We start from the raw sequence: 18193 nt of genomic DNA on the forward strand, positions 1-18193 counted from the left end.
ATAGTCAGCCTAAAATAAGTGACACGTTCAGTATGAACTATACAACTGAAAAAGTGACGATGGAGAAACAACGAGGACAGACACTGTGAACGTCGTACTTTCAGCGTTTATCAACAGGAAATGGCAAAGGGAAGGAAGACCACGCAAGATCACAGCGCCCTCGAGCAAACCTCAGATAACACAACACCAGTTCAGTTATATACCAACCGGCCCCTTTTGTAGCTTATGACTATGAACTACAAGTTCACTTTAAATATGTATTTATTACTTTAGCTATCACCTCGTTGTATTTTCAGATATAACATCGGTGCACACCCACATCGTCCCTGTATTTGTGCAACAGTGGAAGCACGCCGCACACGACATTTTTCTCTCTACTGAGTGAAACCCTCGAGACACGGGAACGAAAAAAGGGACGACACAATACAGACTCGGACATAGCACGTTTATTTTTTCGTTCCCGTGTCCCGGGGGTTATCACTAAGTAGAATATTTCCTCAGCTAGCCTGCGCCCTCACCCTTATTCAGGTTTTTCTCTCGCTGTATGTGGCTCTCTCGTTGCATGTCGTCGCGCTCCCGTCGGCGACGGAATTCATCGCGCGTCGCGTTTTCGCGTGCAAAAATCACCCCATGCGGGTCAGCCTTAAATCCGTTGAGGCGGGCCACATTTTTCACCGTTCTTATTTCGAATACGGGGTGCACGGGTGCGGGTACCGGTGCAGTACCATTGCACCTGCTTCCTTTTCCACGCAAAGCGTAAACGTAGTCCTTAATCTCACACCGTTAAGACTCAGATACGTAGGAGACGCGCGAACAACCTCAGTCTCTGTTTTGTTAAATTTTGTTTCGTTTCGTTTTTGCTGCGTTGTTTCCGTCTCGTTTTGTTATATTAATCTCGAAGGGGTACCGCGTACTCAAAGAAATGTTTCGCTTTTTCCAAAGGTGTCCCCAGACGGCTCTAAAGCATTCACTTTCTTTTCACTTACATTTTCTTTTTTTAGTTTTCTTCCATCTTTCCGTTTCGCTTGTGCCACCTTCCACATGTAGATGGAGCAAAGCCTGTAGAAGACACCGTTATACCTGTCTCACACGGGAAATTGAATGTCATTTAAAATCGCGAGCGAACATACAGGCAAGAGGGAACGACGAACAACGTAGTGAAAAAGCGTGGGCACGATTTCGTTCGTGTTGCGTAAAGCTACAGAGCAAAAAAAAAAAAAATAGAAACGTCATTCACACATGATAGCAATGTCGATCCGTAAGCAATTAAGATTGCACTATACTACACTGTTTATATATTTAAAAAAGATGGGAAAACCAAAGTGGATGCAAAGTTTTCAAAACTGCTCGCGATGATATGCAGGTTCAAGGCATGCTCAACATGGCCTGAAACTGGGGTGCCGAAGTTAACTGGGAACGACGGCTGTCCCTTATAAATTGCGTGGAATCGTCCGTTTTAATATAAAAAATAAACAAACTCGGAAAACACATACCGGTCGATAGCTTTTGATTTGCGTTTTCTCATTGATATTTCAACGTTGCAGTTTTCTAATTGCACCACTGCGTCAAAAGCGAATGAGTTCGTCGAACTCATTTCGTAAGCGAATGTGACTTTTGTGTAACGTCTTTATATGTTCTCGTGCGACAACGAACAGGTTCCGTGTGAATTGCGTTCACATAAGCATCGCAGCAAAGAGACAAAATGATTCCATTGCAGACGACGTTGAGTCAAATCCTTAAAATACTAAGACCGCAGGGGTTTGCAGAGAAAGGCAACTCACTAGGAGTTCTGAAAAAAAACCGTTTACGTTGCCCGCGCCTCTCGCGCTTTTATGAGAACTATAGTACGCAGTTCTACTGATATAAATGTTGGCAACACATTCTGCTGATTAACCAGTGTAAACTCACAAATGAACTGGAGGTTGTGTTCAATACAGGTTCAGTACGACGACTTGCAACACCGAATCTATACTCCCTATTTGTTCCACTCCACAGGTTAACTCTGTTCGAAACATGGGTCTCAAGTACCTGATGTTCTTACCGTTATCTATACTGTTCTTATATACGCTTGACCAGCCTCGGTGGACCAGCTTGGTTGAATGTCGGTGTATACTGATCCCGAGATCGCGGGTTCGATCCCGGCCGAGGACGCTAGAAACTTGTCTGCGTGGTACAAGTTGCTCAGACTCGCCGTCTTCCGTGAGGGACGTCAAATACGATGTGCCGTCTGTTGAGACCTCAGAGCACGTCAAAGAACCCCCAGGTGGGAAAAATTAATCAATTGACCAACCACTGTGGCGTCGCACATGATTATAGTTATCTCGTGACGTAAAGTGACGAATTATCATTCTTTACGCTTGCTGATAGTCTGATAGTGATTTCTGAGTGAGAGAGAGAGAAAGAGAGAGAGATACATTGTGACGATGATATGAGTATAGTGGGGATGATTTCTGAGGACCTCATTGTCTTCCTTGTTTCCAATTCACAACGTCTGTACAAGTCCTTGGAGAAGGCGTTACTATATTGTACCTACAATATGCATAATTCATACAATACCTATATTATAAACAGAGAAAACAATTTTGACCATAACATGCCTCCCTGAAGTGGCCTAAAAGATACATAGCCCTGCATTCGTTCGCCTCAAACCCACTCTTGCGGAACAGAAACGAGCCTGAGTATAAGGCCAATGTGCTTCTCCGAATCCTAACCATCACGCAACCACAACTTCCTGGACAATAGGGATGAGGGACGGATATTACGAGCCATTCCTGGTTTGTGCGATTTCCTCCTAGACTTTCCGTTGCCAGAGCAACAGTGGCGGTTATAAATGAGAACGTGAAGAAGGCGATCTTCCGCTAACAGAGAGTGTGGTTTAATGCCTAACAGGACTAAAGCGACCTTCTACTACTTTCATGACCGTTCTGTAAATCTCTGTTTCCGGGTGTCGTCAAGTCCCTGCCCTATATAGCATTTCCGGTTTGCAGTAACAACAAGCGATAGCTGATATTGTTTGTTCGAAAGGGTCTGGTCGGTAATATGGTTGTTCTATATATGGTGTGATGACAGAGTGGTCAGTGCTTGGTCTTTAACTTGTTCTCTTCTACGGATACCGCCACTTTAGCCACGGGCTCGCTAATGGAGAGCTGCAGCGTTGTCGGTATCAACAGGAATCCTGGAACACACTTCTATCAGAGAAATCTTGCGCAACTCAGAAATGTGTCAGGTGCAAGTAATGACATAATCCTTCTGATAGCGAATTCCGCTTGTCGTTTTCGTGCATCGTAGTTTAATGTGCCAGCGTGACTTCTATGTAATGATTCGCGCCTTTTGAAAATCCTGTCTTCAGTTTCGCCTACAAGTCAGTATTTCCTTAGGCCTCCCTTAAAGGTTCCTCTATTTTGGTCGGTTGAGTAGATACTGCTGCATATCCTATGCCCACAAAGCATCCTTCATGTGTGCAATTTCCGTTCCGGCGTTATTTGGTTCATTCAAAAGTTTCTTAAATGGATTTCAAGCTTGTGGTATTCCCACAACCATTTACAAGAACAGAACAGAGTTGTGAAATATCTCAGTTTTAAAATGAAGGGGGAATCATAAATCATAAATGAAATTTGAAAAAGGCTGGCTTCGACCAGGGAGCGTCGTGGAGGTGCTTTTTATTTCTTTCTCTTGTCGGCCAACGACACCGTGTATTAGTCATACCATTCCTGCGCCGTTTCCTGTCTCGTGGAAGCCGTCTAAACGCTGTTTCTGTCCATCCGTGTCTGAGCATTCTGATCTCAAATCTCCGTCCATTGTGTTGTTTCGGGAATGTCACAGCGGCTGCGACCGGCGTTGTATACTAATTGTCCGCTCCATGCAGAGTGACGTCAACGCGGTGGCCTTGGGAGAGAGAAATATCTGCGACCTCCTCTCCGCGTTCCTGTTTCGGTTTGATTCCTTTCTAATTTGAGGCATAATTCGTCACATGAGGAAGAAACAAAGTTTATGGCACTTATACATACGTATACTTGATGTTAGGCACCAACTACAATGTACAACAATGTTTTCTCCGATCGTTCCGAAGTCTGATGTTGATTATTCGTGATTCATTACTCTTTCTTTTTATTCCGTGAGATGATGACGATAGACCGCTGTTTTGCGCCACTATGCGTTTAAAATGCAATTGTCAAAAATAAACTTATTTAACATCAATTTGTTCAGGGAGTGCCGCAATGCAGGCTATTCTGCGACAACGCCTGCAGTTTGTACAGTGCTGGACAAAAGTTTACAGAACACGCTCGGGCGCATTCGTTCGTAAGAGTGACACACTAGCAGCGAATGGTACCGTACGAACTTACAAACAGGTGACTGGGTTGCCTAAGCACATGTCTGTAAGTCCGTACGGTCCCATTCGCTGCTAGTGTGTCACTCTGAGGATGGAATGCGATGGAGCGTGTTCCGTAAACTGTTGTCCAGCACTATACATTCTTACGTTATAGTTCACCTCTCGCTCTTGTTCTATATGTCGCCGCATTCGCCAAGTTACTTCGTGTTTCACCAAACACTCGCGTCCTGTTGTTTCTGATGTATCATCGTATTTTGAGTTGCTTATCTATTGACGCGTGCATGGGCGACTGGTATCGGGTTAAAGATAACAGGCGAGTGCAGCGCCACAGGTTGTATTGAAGGACTGACACTGAACAAACGGTTCTTCTTGTTGACCTGAAACCTCGTCTAGTCTGACTAGAAACAACAGTTTCTGCGGAACATCAACAGATACATGTCATTGCACAAAAATTAGCAAAAAATAAGAATGGAGCTTATCCCGGGACGGCAAGGGATGCCAATTCGGTGTGAAAATTACCCGATGGAACCGAAAACTTCGGATTGAGAAGGGAGTGGACAACGAGAACGTGTCCCCACAGTGTGTTACGCAAGGCCGCATACATATTTGCAGTCACGTATTCCCTTGCCCTTTCTGCTATGCCTCGTCTCTTCTGCAGTCAGTCAATGAACCTCGTTGCGTACTACGCATTTCCATGGTGTAAAGTATTAAACAAATAACTATTGTATACATGAAGCGTTAGTTTTGATTAAACAAATCGAAGACAATTTCATCAGACATTTTTAATCAATTGATCAATCAAAGACAATCACATTTCGTCTTTCTTGCAGGAGACATGACCACTGCGTGCCAGGTGTCAGGTGCCAGTGCTGTGTCGTTCAAGGGTGACCGCGTACATTTCGCTATCCTTCTCTCTCCCTCCCTTCTTACTAATTTCTTTATCTCTACGTTTCTAATTTCTCATTTCTTTTAATTTCTGGCTCTCTATCATTTCTCTTTTAATCCCCCTTCTCCCCTTCCCCCTTCACAAAGGAGTGAAACTTGCCGCCTTGTCTGAGCAGGCAGACCTCACTCCTCTTCACCACCACAACACCACCACCATAACACCACCACAACCACCACCACCACATTTCGAGAAGGGGATCATGGTCACATTGCTGCCGATCCTTCGAGGGTCCCAGGGTCTTCCTGGGTCAGGGTAACTGCGTTCCCAAATCGTTGTGTCCGGTAGTCGAACAATGATCAACCTGTTCAGTCTTTGACCTTATATCTCCTGTATTAGCCTAGACTGGGAGGTGATCCAGGGCAGAATCCTGCCACCGGTTGTGCCGTCTTGTTGTCTTCCTTGGGTTTTCCTGCGAATGTGTAAAGGACAGTTCCCCATGAAGTCGGTACAGGAGAGGGTGCATGACGCCCTCTCCCTGCACCGCAGCATGCCGCCGTTACAGCAGGCAAATAAGTATGTAAATAGCGACACCACCACCGCCAATGACGTAATGGGCGAGTGCAAGGCAAGCCGGGGAGGACCCATAGAGGGAGCTTTGACGTCAATGGCTTCAGCATGGTTTGTACGAGAATACCACAACCGGTATACATAGGCGGTGAACACCATGATTGTCATCCATTCGCCAGGGAAGAAGATCGTGCAACAGAAGGGTTCCTGAGGGTAGGTCCAGTAGAAGGGTCCTGTGGTCCCCGTATGCGTCGCCGGCAGAACAGTGGTTCCAGTGCTTCTAGGTGTGTTCCACAGGGTAGTTGGCGACAGAATTTTTCCGCCGAAAGAGGAAGACCGGGGGCGATGACCAGGTGAAAAACTAGCGCGAATTGGGTTCCAGGGCCGCTGCCGTAGGAGAAGCAGGACGTGTTGAACAGCAAACAGCGCCGTACTGCAAGCGGTACTGATCGTTGTGAAGCTTCAGACGATGCGTACAGCAACACCCGGCGATCCCTCAGTTGGACGGGTCACCATAACTTGAAGGAAGTCTTCTACTGTGTTCAGTCCTCAAGTAGTGTTAAAATTTTCAGGTAAAGGGTACAAATGTGTACAAGAATATTTAGATGAGTCTTACTGGGTGAGGAGAGAGCTGGGTGAAAGTTGCTGGGTGGCGCCGTGCGGGAGGCTTTCTCAACGCGTACGCTCAGTCTAAAACGATGCTGAGAGAACCACGACCTACCACTACACATAGTAGTAAGTCTATACTAATAGGTCGTGGATAGAACTAATAGGTCGGGGTTCGTGGCGAGCCTGGGATCAGTGGGAGGCGTTCTCATCGTCATTTACTGGCCGCCACAGTAAACCTGATCATATTGGCTAACAGCATGCTTTTCGTTGTGATATCCTTACATTGGTAGCTGTCTTTCTTCTACTACCCTGCTCACATACCGGATAGAGCTTACATATAAAACAAACGTTCTTGGTTTTTTACTCTCTAATTTGTGTCATGCCCTTATTTGTGTTAAATAGTTTCTTCTTTCTTGCGATATGGCCGCAGTTCCTTGTAGATAAAAATGTAACGGTTAGGAAATGTAAGCCTTTATGTAGAGGCATTCTAGGACCGAAATGATATTGCTCGTACCCTCGTATACATATAAAACACTCATCATAAGAAACAGCTTTGTTTCTTGCGCACAGGATCCGAACGTCAAATGATTTGCTCTCAAGAATTGGTCCGAACCGAACCGCAACCGAATCAACATGAATGGTCAAGGGAAAAAAAAAAAAAGAAGTGCGATAATACCATTTCAATCACCTACGCTAGCGCGCACATTGACAAAGGGTGGACCAGCATGCGGTTCTATGTAATGTCATGCGACCTAATAACCACATTACTGCCTCTCGGTACAAGTGTATGGAAAGGAAACATCTTTACGAGAGCGCCATCACACGTTGTTTTCGCACGTACACCAGTACATGCAACGTTGCTATGTTCAGTCACTCACGTCACTCTTGTTGTACGCCGGAGAATCGATTTTAGTATAGCGCAGTGTTTGCCAGCAGTAGCTGTGTTGGCAAGGAATATAACATTGTATTAACATTGCGATACCTATTTCGTCTAACACTATGAACGGCCGAACATACGATCTACGCGACACCAACGTTTATGATAGTTAGCGTGCAAGCTGTTGTTTAAAGTTTCGTGGCATACTTTCACATGCGAATCTCAAAAAAAAAAAAAACACACAAAAAGAACGGACGATAGTTATCACTGGAGCAGACCAGTTTAGCTGTTATCCATTGACATCGACAGATAACAAATAAAGTAATACTAACCTTATCAAAGTGGACTGACATCGACAGTAACACTATATAGGCTAGTGTTAGCTCCATGCATGGTGGAATTGCTTCCTTCTGAGCGATAAAGGAATAAGTTTGCATAGCCTTCTTTTTTTTTTAAGTTGCTTTCCTGGGAAGGTGTTTGTTTAGCGCTGCAGGACAGAGGCAGCCGTCCAGTATGAAAAGCGAAAAATTATAGGAAGGGAATGAAACCATGAAACTATACAAAACGGTGAGTCCAATTACTAAGAGAGAGTTAGAGGAAACGAGAGAAGACGGCAAAATGTCCAGTTGTCATATGGGATAATTCATACACCGAACATGTACGCACGTCAGTCTCAACACCTTGCTGCGCGTTTTTCTTTATTTTTAATAGGATATTTCGATTTATATGGGAATTGCTGAGACTCGCACTTTTTTCCATATTACTTTCTCTCTCTCCCTCCCTCTTAGATGTACGCTTATCATGCTATCTGCCGGTCAGATTACAGAATATTGCTCGGTGGTTCGTGCGTCCTGGGAAGACTTCATGGGAAACTGTACAGACCTTTGTCCTGGAAGCGCTTCTACGAAACTGAAGCTACGTGGATTCGATCACAGCATCTTCGGTACGTCTCCCCTCCTCTTTACTCTCGTCCTCTTCCCTGGTTCATTCATGTGTAGCAATGGGTAGCATCACGTTGTCTCCAACCCCTTCCCCAGAGCAGGTGCCCATGTCGAATACTACCCCACATTTCTTTGCGACACTTTCAAATTCAAATCACCCGCTGCTTTGACCACACCTTTTTATCACATTAATAAAATGTCCGGGTGCGAATCGCCGATTTCCTTCCCTGCAAAGCTCCTCGACCACTCCATCTAGTGAGCCTTGAGTAAACTTCCTTGTGCTGGGAACGCAACAGCTTCCTTCGTCCAGGAGCTGCTGCCACCTACAGGAAAAGAACGCACCAAGACATCGACACTGCCAACATAGCTTCTGTCACAACTCCACTTCCAGTTTCGGAGCGCGCTGGCCCTGAATGAATTTGTGTAGTCGCTGCAATAACTTCGCGATCGAAATTAACTGTGAGTTCCATTTAATAATCTGCGGAAGACTTGAAACAATAAAAGCCGTCAGTTTTCGAAGAACTGCCCTTTAAATTAATCGCCAATGTTTGCAGGCTCTCTACGAGCCTAGACTATGCATAGGGGCAACTGAACTCATAGTGCTTCCCTGCGCCATTTTCATCCCCTGCGAAAACTACTTTGCGGCTTCCCCTACTTCAGTGAAAGATGAACTTTAGTCTTTCGGCGATGCCCTACGATTGAATAATATGAGTATGGTTTCCTGTGAGCGTGAGCGAAAGTTATGTTGAGTATTCATAACTACTTTTTCTATGGCTTCTACGCTAACTTCAGTGTAATTATTGCGGGCTTATTAGCTCGCTATTTGCGTACTCTTACGCAGTCAGCATACAGCTTCAGTATTATTCTGCACGAAAAATCTCGTAATAAATCATCAGCACCGCTCTTGGCCGAAAAAGCACATAGTGGTGATGGAAAAGTGCTGCCCTTTTCCGTTTTTTATTCGATTGAACGTCCACGCGGTTGAGTAAGCATTTATTCTCTTACTTGATACATAAATTATCATACAAGTGCACATGCCATATCCGGTACATGTCAACAGTTTTTACTTCACATTTTACATTCCAAAAATGTGTGCTTTTCTTTCTCTCTTTTGTAAGCACAATGTGAAGCGCGGATGTGAAAGAAACTTCCAGCGTTCCATAAATAATAGAATGGAATAAATCAAAATGCTTCTTTCTCTCTCTCTAAAACAATCGTCGCTTAAATACATCAACTTGACGTAAACTTTAAAATAAGGGCGGAACAAAAGAGAGTGAGAAAGGAAACCAGTAATCTGGGGACTATAATACAAAAGAACGATGAACTGATGAATAGACAGTCATGATGAGAATAATATGAGATTGGTCGATGAACTAAACGAGTATTTCCAATAACACAATAATAATCATCCTTGCTTTGCCTTCAACTTATCCTTGACCTATATGTACAGACGTAGCGATCGTCTACCTGAACTTATATATGAATATTTATATTCACGTCGTTATCCTAGTTGCCAGTGTCCTGAATCCTTCATGATCAATTCCCTACGACGTTGTTCCTTTGCTGGTCTTCGTCGTTGTCCTTGATGGCGAAGTGTACTTCTCACCGTTGGCGCTGCTGTCGCTGCCACTGACCCTTAATGTCTGTCCGACTGTTCTTTGCTCGTAAGATGACTTGCTCGAATCCTTGTCGGAACTGTCGGGATAGCCGAAGGAACTCGTTCCGGATTTGCCCAGTGAAGAGGAAGACGACTTAGTTGGGTAGTGGGACTTGTATCCAGACGATGATCCAGAGCTGGCACTGTAGCTTGTGTACGATGAATCCACCGTTGGTGTCGCTGGTTTTCCAGATACATACTTGACGTTACCAACGGCGTATGCTTTTAAGGCTTGAGCTAAGGCCGCTGACGAGCCTTGAGATGTTTTGTACGACGTAGCGCCGCCGCCGCTGTAGCCTGAAGATGGTTGTTTTGAAGAGTACGACGTTGAAACTGGGGTGCTGTAAACTTGAGAGGCGGAATTCACTCTCTGGCCGTACGTTGGTGAGCTATTGTCGTAGGCTACGTTTGAGCCACCCTTAACGGGTGTAAGACCGTAACCGCTGGCATAGTCTCCAGATGTAGGAGAGTACTTACTTCCTGCGCTTCCATAACCAGCTGATGAAGATAGACTCGACCCGTACTGGCCGGAATACCCAGAAATTGGAGTAGCTGTGCCGTACCCGACATTCTTGTTCGACAATCCGCTGGAGGTTGTGCCGTACGACCCACCAGAGGTCAACCCATAGCCTGGGCTTCCTTGGCTTCCGTATCCTCCTTGACTGCTCGAGCCATAACCGCCTGACGTTCCAACTGCGTATCCACTGCCGATAGACACAAACCTGTTTCCTCCGGCACCGTACCCACCAGATGGGCTGAAGAGCCCTGTAGCAGCGTTGCTTCCGTACGAGCCAGATGCGGCACCACCAACAAACCTATTTGCTACTCCGTATCCGGTGGGGCCTGAACTGCCGTAACTAGCACCAGCACTACCATATGGAGAATTCGTTGACTGCGTGTAACCGACTGCCTGAGAAACCTGAGGAGAAGACTGATATTGGGAGCCGTCTGAACTTGTTGAAGCATATCCGCCGGAAGGTGTGCCATAGCCAGCAGGTGAGCCATACCCGCCTGCAGAGCCACTGGAAGCATCGTACCCACTGCCATATCCCCCATTCAATTGCTGCAGAGGGTATCCTCCCTGGTACACCGAACTATCTTGCTGGTCCTTCGAGCCTCCTGTATCTTTAGAAGATTGATACGAGTCGGTTTGTGGGGATCCATACGAAGAACCATCCGAAGAATCACCCTGCTGTTGAGGTTGCCCTGCTGCTCCGATAGGAATAGGGACTGGGTTATCTGGATAACCAGCTAGACTGACAGGAACACCAAGCTGAGCAGAGATGACCCCATTTAGTACGCTCGACGGTATTCCTTGCGTCCTGAACGGGTACGCCTGACTGTAATCACCGTTCCCTTGCGTTGTCAGCTGAATCACGGAGTTAACTTGCTGCTGATAGCTGTCCTGTTCGCCCGGACCGCTCGAGAAGGAAGACGAACCCTGCTGCTGCTGCTGTTGTTGTTGCTGCTGCTGCTGCTGATAGAGAGGGACTGTTGCGTAGTTATGTGCGGGTCCGTCCTCTTCAGCTTGGTTGTCGGAATAATCGTCGCTCGGTATAAGGTGACTCCCCACGAACGCTGAAGGTCCTGATGACCCCCCGACAAGAGCTCCAGGTGGAGGGGGAAGCCTGATGCCATTAGGGGGAAGGTTTGTTGCCTGGAACGCGTACTGTGTAGCAGCAGGATGCAGGGAATGCTGAACAGGAAAATGTGGGATGGCGGGCGCCGGTGGTGCTTGTGGTTTGCCGAAGGAGAAGAAGCTAGGGCGCGGGGAGCTTCCAGATCCTCTTAAGCCCGACAAGAATGATGGGGCTTTTATTCCGAAGAAAGACCTGCCCGGTGGACGGCTAGGCCCTCCACCGTTTCCAGGGAAGAAGGGTCGTCGAAAGAAGGAGGGCTTCTGATTAGATTCAGAGGTAATGAAGGGAACGTAACCGGGGGGAAGGATGTGCTGGTTGGGCGCAGGTCCATCGGGTCCTTGAGGAAGGTAGAAGTTCTGGGAAGTGACAAGTTGGAACAGGATCGTGCAGCTGAGTACCTGTAAAGACCAAAATAAATCTCGTTGAGATTGAAAGTAAAAAAAAATGAAAAGCATCGTTGGAGGACACGGCTAGTTGTAGTGATGTCAGAAAACCATTCAGTTTATGAAAATACACAGTATACAGTAGACCACTGCACGCGCCGCATTCTTTGCCCCAGGCCCGGCCCGACCCCTGCCCGAAGAATTTCTGGGTTTCCTGGCACGACCCTGGGGAATTTCTAGGCTAGCCCGCCCGGCCCAGCCTGGCCAAGTTCAATGGGCTGTAAAAGATGACCATAGCTATCTAACAGTGGCGTAACGTAGGCTCGAGCCCGATCTAGGACCGCAATGTCCTAGTACCGGCATAATATCAAACCCGATTCCGGCCCAGGCCCGCAAAAAGAAGGCTCTACCCGGCCGGCCGGGTCGGACTCGGGCTTTCGGATTAGCCCGAGCCCGTGCAGTGCTCTAACTATATCAAGTTGAAATTCTCCTCCGAAAGTAAGTTAAATGTTTATACAATTTCCCATCACGTTGACTGCGCCATAATACTGGGCTGAAGTCAATGCATTGTAGGACGAGTATGTCGGCAGTGAATTATTTTAATCCTAACGAATTTAACAACCTCGCTGCAGTCTTCTTCTAACACTAAAATGAGTAACATTGAACGAGGAGGACTTAAGACCGCGTACGGGTCCTCGTTAGAATGCTTTGTCTCCTCAAGCACGATGAGCTTTGAAACATTCGGGATTATTCCGCTGTCCTTTATGTCCCTCGCTGACGGACTGGGGCGTCGGAAGTCCTTCGCCACTAGGGGGAGGGGGCGAACTGAACCGAAGTACTGGTCCATTAAGAACGTTTCGTATGCAATAAGTTGATGAATAAAAATACAAACCGACGAAAACCCAGCAAACCGAATAAGTAAAGTGACACGTACTACACGCTTAGCAGGATTACTGGAAATGTGCAGCTATGAAAAACAGCGTCACCTTTATTCGGTTATTTAGGCAATATCCAGTCTTTATCTATATGTGATGAAGATGAATGAATGAGATATAGCCACGTTTAGGTCTGTAATGTGTTTCGTGTCAGAGGGTATATAGTGATGCTACTCCTAAATACATTCATGTCAGATAAAAAATTGTACTGACTTCAAAAACATTATCTGCGGTAATAAAATTTCATGCTGGTGAATATGAAAATCTTGTAAGAATATCTCTTATAAGAGAGAATATCCAGCTCCCTGCAGATCTCTCTGCATGAACGAGAGGCGCAGAAGGGGGCTCAAATGGGGCGGTCGTCCCCCTTGCCTCCACCTTCCAACGCCCCTGCTCACGGACCTTGCCTGGTCCTCTTCCAGCGTCACTAGCGCTTTTACACTCCCTCCTCTACTACGTGTTGTCCAGTCGTAGTTATAGAGACCATCAAGCTAACATATCACCCCACTTCCCGTTTTATATCTAACGCGACGGCCTCCTGATCCGTTACTAACCACAGCTGCCAAGTTTCCAGCTGTGCCGCAATTGCACGACCGCAGTTGACATTCGCGGTACGCCTCACCACTCTGCGACAATACAAAGAGTTATTTAAGGTCACTGGCACAGCAGCGTAGATCCCCGTACAATGTACTTGTTGTGTGGAAGCCGACATTGAGCACTGCCTCCTATCCTGCAACCGGTACACAGACTCATCCTCCGACGCCACTTGCGACAACTTGGCTACCCTAACGTCGCTTTGGCCACCCTGCTCGGCCCGGTCCTGCACAACCAGGGGGCAGTTACGACTACCCTCTTGAGCTTTCTCCGTGCCACCGGCCTCTCGACAAGCCTCTAAGGCCCTTTTGTGTGTGTGTCTGTGTGTTGCTTTTCTTTCTTTCTTTTTCCGTTTTCTTTTTATGCAAGGAATAGCAAGTCGGCCTATGCCTGACTAACCTTTCCCCGCTTTTTTTTTTTCAATAAACATATCCCCCCTCCCCTGTACAATGTACCAAGGATCGATATCCTAGTGACAGCTCACTATGTGCTCTTCTCCCATCCATGGTACGAATTACCAGCTCTGGACGTAACCAAAGACCACGCACGGCTTCACAAAACTCGCTTTCCTTCTATCGTCACCTTTTCCACAAAGCTCGAACCATGCCCCAGACGAGATCCAGCACATCCATCATCATTGCATCGCTCGTTCCGAATACGAATACTGCCCTTTCTCCGCACTATCTTTTGCAGAAACTAGTTTCGCTTCACTCTATTTCATCCAACGACCGCGTGGAGAACTCATCATCGCAGCCTTCTTATAGCTGACACTCTTTTTCATCCGCCAAGATCAAGGCCAGAACGAGCCCCACAATATTTACCCCATTCCCGAAGGCAAAGCATGTATACGTGTCTGGCCCATATAAGAAGCGAACAGGTGGGCGCGCAATCGGCGCGCTTCGGGAGCGGTTTCTTTTATCGCCTCCAGCCGCAGGTCCTCCTCCCTTAAGCACTGTTACCATCTATCAAGATTCACTGCCACAAACAGAGCATTGAAGAGGTGGGCGAAAAAGGTAAGCGAACTCTCCAGGCACGTACATCGCGTTCAGGCGGAAATACCTTGCATAAGGCTGGTGTCGGAAAAGTGGAACGCCCATAAAAGTTCCGCCAGGAGGAATTTGTATGGCGGAAAAAAAGGCGCTCCAGTTTCAACCCTGCTTTAGGGTGAACGAAACGATTTGCTCGCTCGATTAGGGTTTAATAGCAGCTAAGAAGGGTGAACTTGAAATGGCGTCTCCGTGTGCTACTGGGCGCGCCACGAGGATTTTCTCGGTTTTGATGTCATACTTTCGCAGAGGAGGATTATGGTGGGAGAGGTGCCGATGTGATAACCAGGTTGGATTCGATATGGGTTATTGTGTCGGTTTAAGATGTTGCCGCAGAAATGTGACCTGGTGAAGATTCGAAGCTGGCGGTTTGAAAGCTTTCTGAAGCTAAATTCTAATCAAAGAGGCCAAAAACTATAAAGTCGAGTAACAGAAACATGGGACACTGTACGATACGAGAAAGGACACCATCGAACTGACACACTGGCAGACGTCAGTCATTCTGGCGAAAGGCGCTTGGGTCATTGCGTTTTCAGAATGATTATCGTGATCTTCTTCCGTTAGGTTAGGTTAGGTAGCTTCACGACCTACTACGATACTATAGAGACCTGGGCATGGGACATACGCAAAGGTCCCAGCACCGGGGTAGTAGTTCTGGTGGTTGCCGCTTCGCTATGGGATTTGGCGCTAGTTGGCACTATTCATTATCGCGTGATATGCCGGAATCGCGACAATGTATGGTGGGCCGTGTTTACGACAAAGAGGAGGCTCCCGCGTGCATAGCAACAGGCTGTGTAGCAGATAGTAGACGGTGGCAATGATGATAACAATGTACGTGTTATTTCCTCTCCCCAATAATGCTAATTGCTGCAGTACAAAAAAACACCTTATTATACTCAACGGAAAGCACGCCATGACGAAACCCGACTTCTGCAGAACGAAACGCTATCGCCTCAAGTTCCTCAAGTAGCGTCAAGTACACCTGGTGCAGGGTTATCCTTACAAGGTTGTCAAACACGGATGCACTAACGCGTCTTTAACAGTACGTTGCCCTCTTCAGGCTGACGTCTCTTTATCTCTTCTAAGACGTCTAGAGGATTAGGAGCGAAGCTGTTCGGCGTGGCCTCCGCCCTTGCTAAGTTATTCTTGAACAACGAATAAATCCTTGACGGCGCAGCCGAGATGAATATAGGTTGGCGCTTGTTTATTCACGTTAAAATCTAAGTATGTGCTGGTGGTGGTATAATAAGCAGCTTGCCGTTGTTAGTCTCATAGCTCTGGGCATCGTCACGTGGTATTATTACGTGAACGTACGCAGCACCCTGTACAAGCTCATCCATGTGTGGCATCCAACTTTTTCTATAATATCTGTTATGTTCAAGTGTTGCATGGAGGTGATCACGACGCTTGTGTAACAAAGGACGTTTAGGTATTCGTGCCTCCCAAAGTGCAATAGTTGATAAATTAAGGGCGCACCCCAAGCAGCACAGAATCTTGGCCCAATATTGGCTGCACATTGGGAATACCGGTCAGATATTGAACCAGTATGCCCAAGATTCAGCTAATATTGGCTCATCATTGGGCATATTGGCCCAGTATTCCCAAGGTTCTGCCAATATTGGCTCACCATTTGGCATATTGGCCCAATTTTCCCAAGACCATGACAACGTTGGTTCATCATTGACCATATTGGCATTTCCCAATATGGATATATACTGGGAATACTGGCATTTTTTGGCAATCTGGAAAATCAGAAGTAGTAATTTTCCCACATTAAACCAGAATCAGACAGGTACATATGTGCAATTTTACCAAAGAAAAAACAAAAAGAGAGTACTTTTAGTTATTTGGTGTACTAGATGCATTTCCAAAACCATTAGTTCCTTTAGAGACTAAATGCACGGAAGGTTATGCGAGGTTTGTAATTTGTAGTGCTGGGGTGTAACTTTCGGGGTTATGGGTCTACAATAGGATGTAATTGCAGTCTAGGGGCTTAAAAGCTTTATTTGCCCCCATTTTACACCTTTTCCTCTTGTAGTATAATATGAACAAATTGTTTTTTTTTTTTTTTTCGTGTCACCACTTCGAAGCAATCGTGGCCACGAGCGGTGTATAGACGTGAATAAAGGACAAACAGCAAGAACGAGTGGGAGACTGCGGGGGGGGGGGGGGGGGATGTTATCATGCGTTCAGGGTGGACTTCAAAGGGGATGGGGCTATCCGTTTGAAAAGTGGGCCGGAGAAGTCATGGCACACTTTAATGTGCACAGCCTGTAATAGGATTCCATCGCCCCAATCTTCGGCATCACATACCGCCAGCGAGCAGAAACGGCCGGCTTGTCAGAATTTTGTCCCGTATAAAACACATCTTATACGTGACGTTCGCAACATGTCCCTGGGCTTTGGAAAATTAAGAATGGAGAGAAATTGACTGACTGCATTCTCTTGTCTTGTGCTCTTCGTTTTGTGTTCCGTCCATTTGTTCCTGAGCTTGGGGAAAGACAAATGGACAGAATACGAAACGAACAGCACATCACTTATTTTCTCACAAATTCCGTACATTTGTCATTTTTACAAGCTCAGGGACATGTTACCAGCGTCAAGCATAAAATGTGGTTTTGTACAGGACAAAATTCTGACGAGCTGCTTCCGCTCCTCACACACCAGCCAGCTGGCGTCCATGTTCAATGTTCAGCAGCTTACGCAATACGATGGCAACACAATCTCTTCAATTGTTCTGCTTGTGAAACCACAGCACCCTGGGATCCGGGGCATCCTAGAAAATCATCGACTTGATCTCCCTCTGAAGGGATTTCCCCGCAGACACAAACCTTGCTCATCAAGTTGCGAACAAGAAGCGCTTTCACTAAATCACAATTATTCAAGATTGGCTCTCTGGACAACGCAAATTGCGTACATTGTCAGCAAATCGAAACTATCGAATACATCCTGCTTCATCGCTGTGCATATGCTGTGGTGCGGGAGAAATACCTTGGTCATTGCAGGAATTGTACTGTGGATGATGTCTTACGTCCCAGAGGCTCTTTCACGAAAAGACTCTCCAAAATTCGCCAGCCTCGTCTGCTTTCTCCAGGAGCCTGGCCTCGCTCAAAGACTATGAGTACTGATCGGACTTCTCACCAATTCTGGCAGTGACTGCCCTAGATCTTAACTTTCGGACGTCATCATTCCTTCATCTGTTATCACATCATCTCATCTCATCCTGCCTGCAGTCGTGACGCTGCCTACATAAGTGGGGCCAACAACGGCAAGCCGGCTTTATCACCACCACCACCTCAGCTTGTGAAACCATTAAAAAACGGCCAAATATGCGACACCAATAACTTCTTTTTTTCTCTGTTATTATGTGAATATACGGTAAGTACCTTTGATGGAGCTCATGAGAATGCGCACGTTCATGACCCGGTGCACAAGACTTATCAGAACTTTCGCGGTTCTTGTCTTTTATTTGTGCGATCAACTTCAGTCACTGCGCCGATTAGATTATCTTTACGTCCTCGCAGAATTATGTCTTCCAGAAATTACTATCTGAAAATACTACCAAGACATACATCCACTGCCACCTGAATACCACGTGAACCATTACCCATTCAACAGGTAAAGAAATATCTCGAAACACCAATAGAAGTTATGCCAATTTACGCACTTTTACTTTTTATTATCCGATGTATTTCGAGTACAGACAAAGTTTCCAGCGCCACCCATCC

At 46.3% G+C, this 18193-nt stretch overlaps 1 protein-coding gene across 4 annotated transcripts in view; it reads right to left on the minus strand.

The window, feature by feature from the left end:
• Positions 1-9252: 9252 nt before the first annotated feature.
• The window catches only part of LOC135396165 (ice nucleation protein-like), a 59165-nt gene continuing 50224 nt past the window's right edge, over positions 9253-18193 (minus strand). For 3 of the 4 annotated variants that reach the window (XM_064627196.1, XM_064627195.1, XM_064627194.1), the window contains one exon: positions 9253-11905. In XM_064627196.1, the coding sequence (XP_064483266.1) occupies positions 9755-11905 (2151 nt within the window). In that variant the 3' untranslated portion in view covers positions 9253-9754. The remainder of the gene's footprint in view (positions 11906-18193) is intronic. The other variant, XR_010423336.1, reaches the window with a different exon arrangement.

Source organism: Ornithodoros turicata, chromosome 5 (assembly GCF_037126465.1).
Source record: "Ornithodoros turicata isolate Travis chromosome 5, ASM3712646v1, whole genome shotgun sequence".
Taxonomy (NCBI): Eukaryota; Metazoa; Arthropoda; class Arachnida; order Ixodida; family Argasidae; genus Ornithodoros; species Ornithodoros turicata.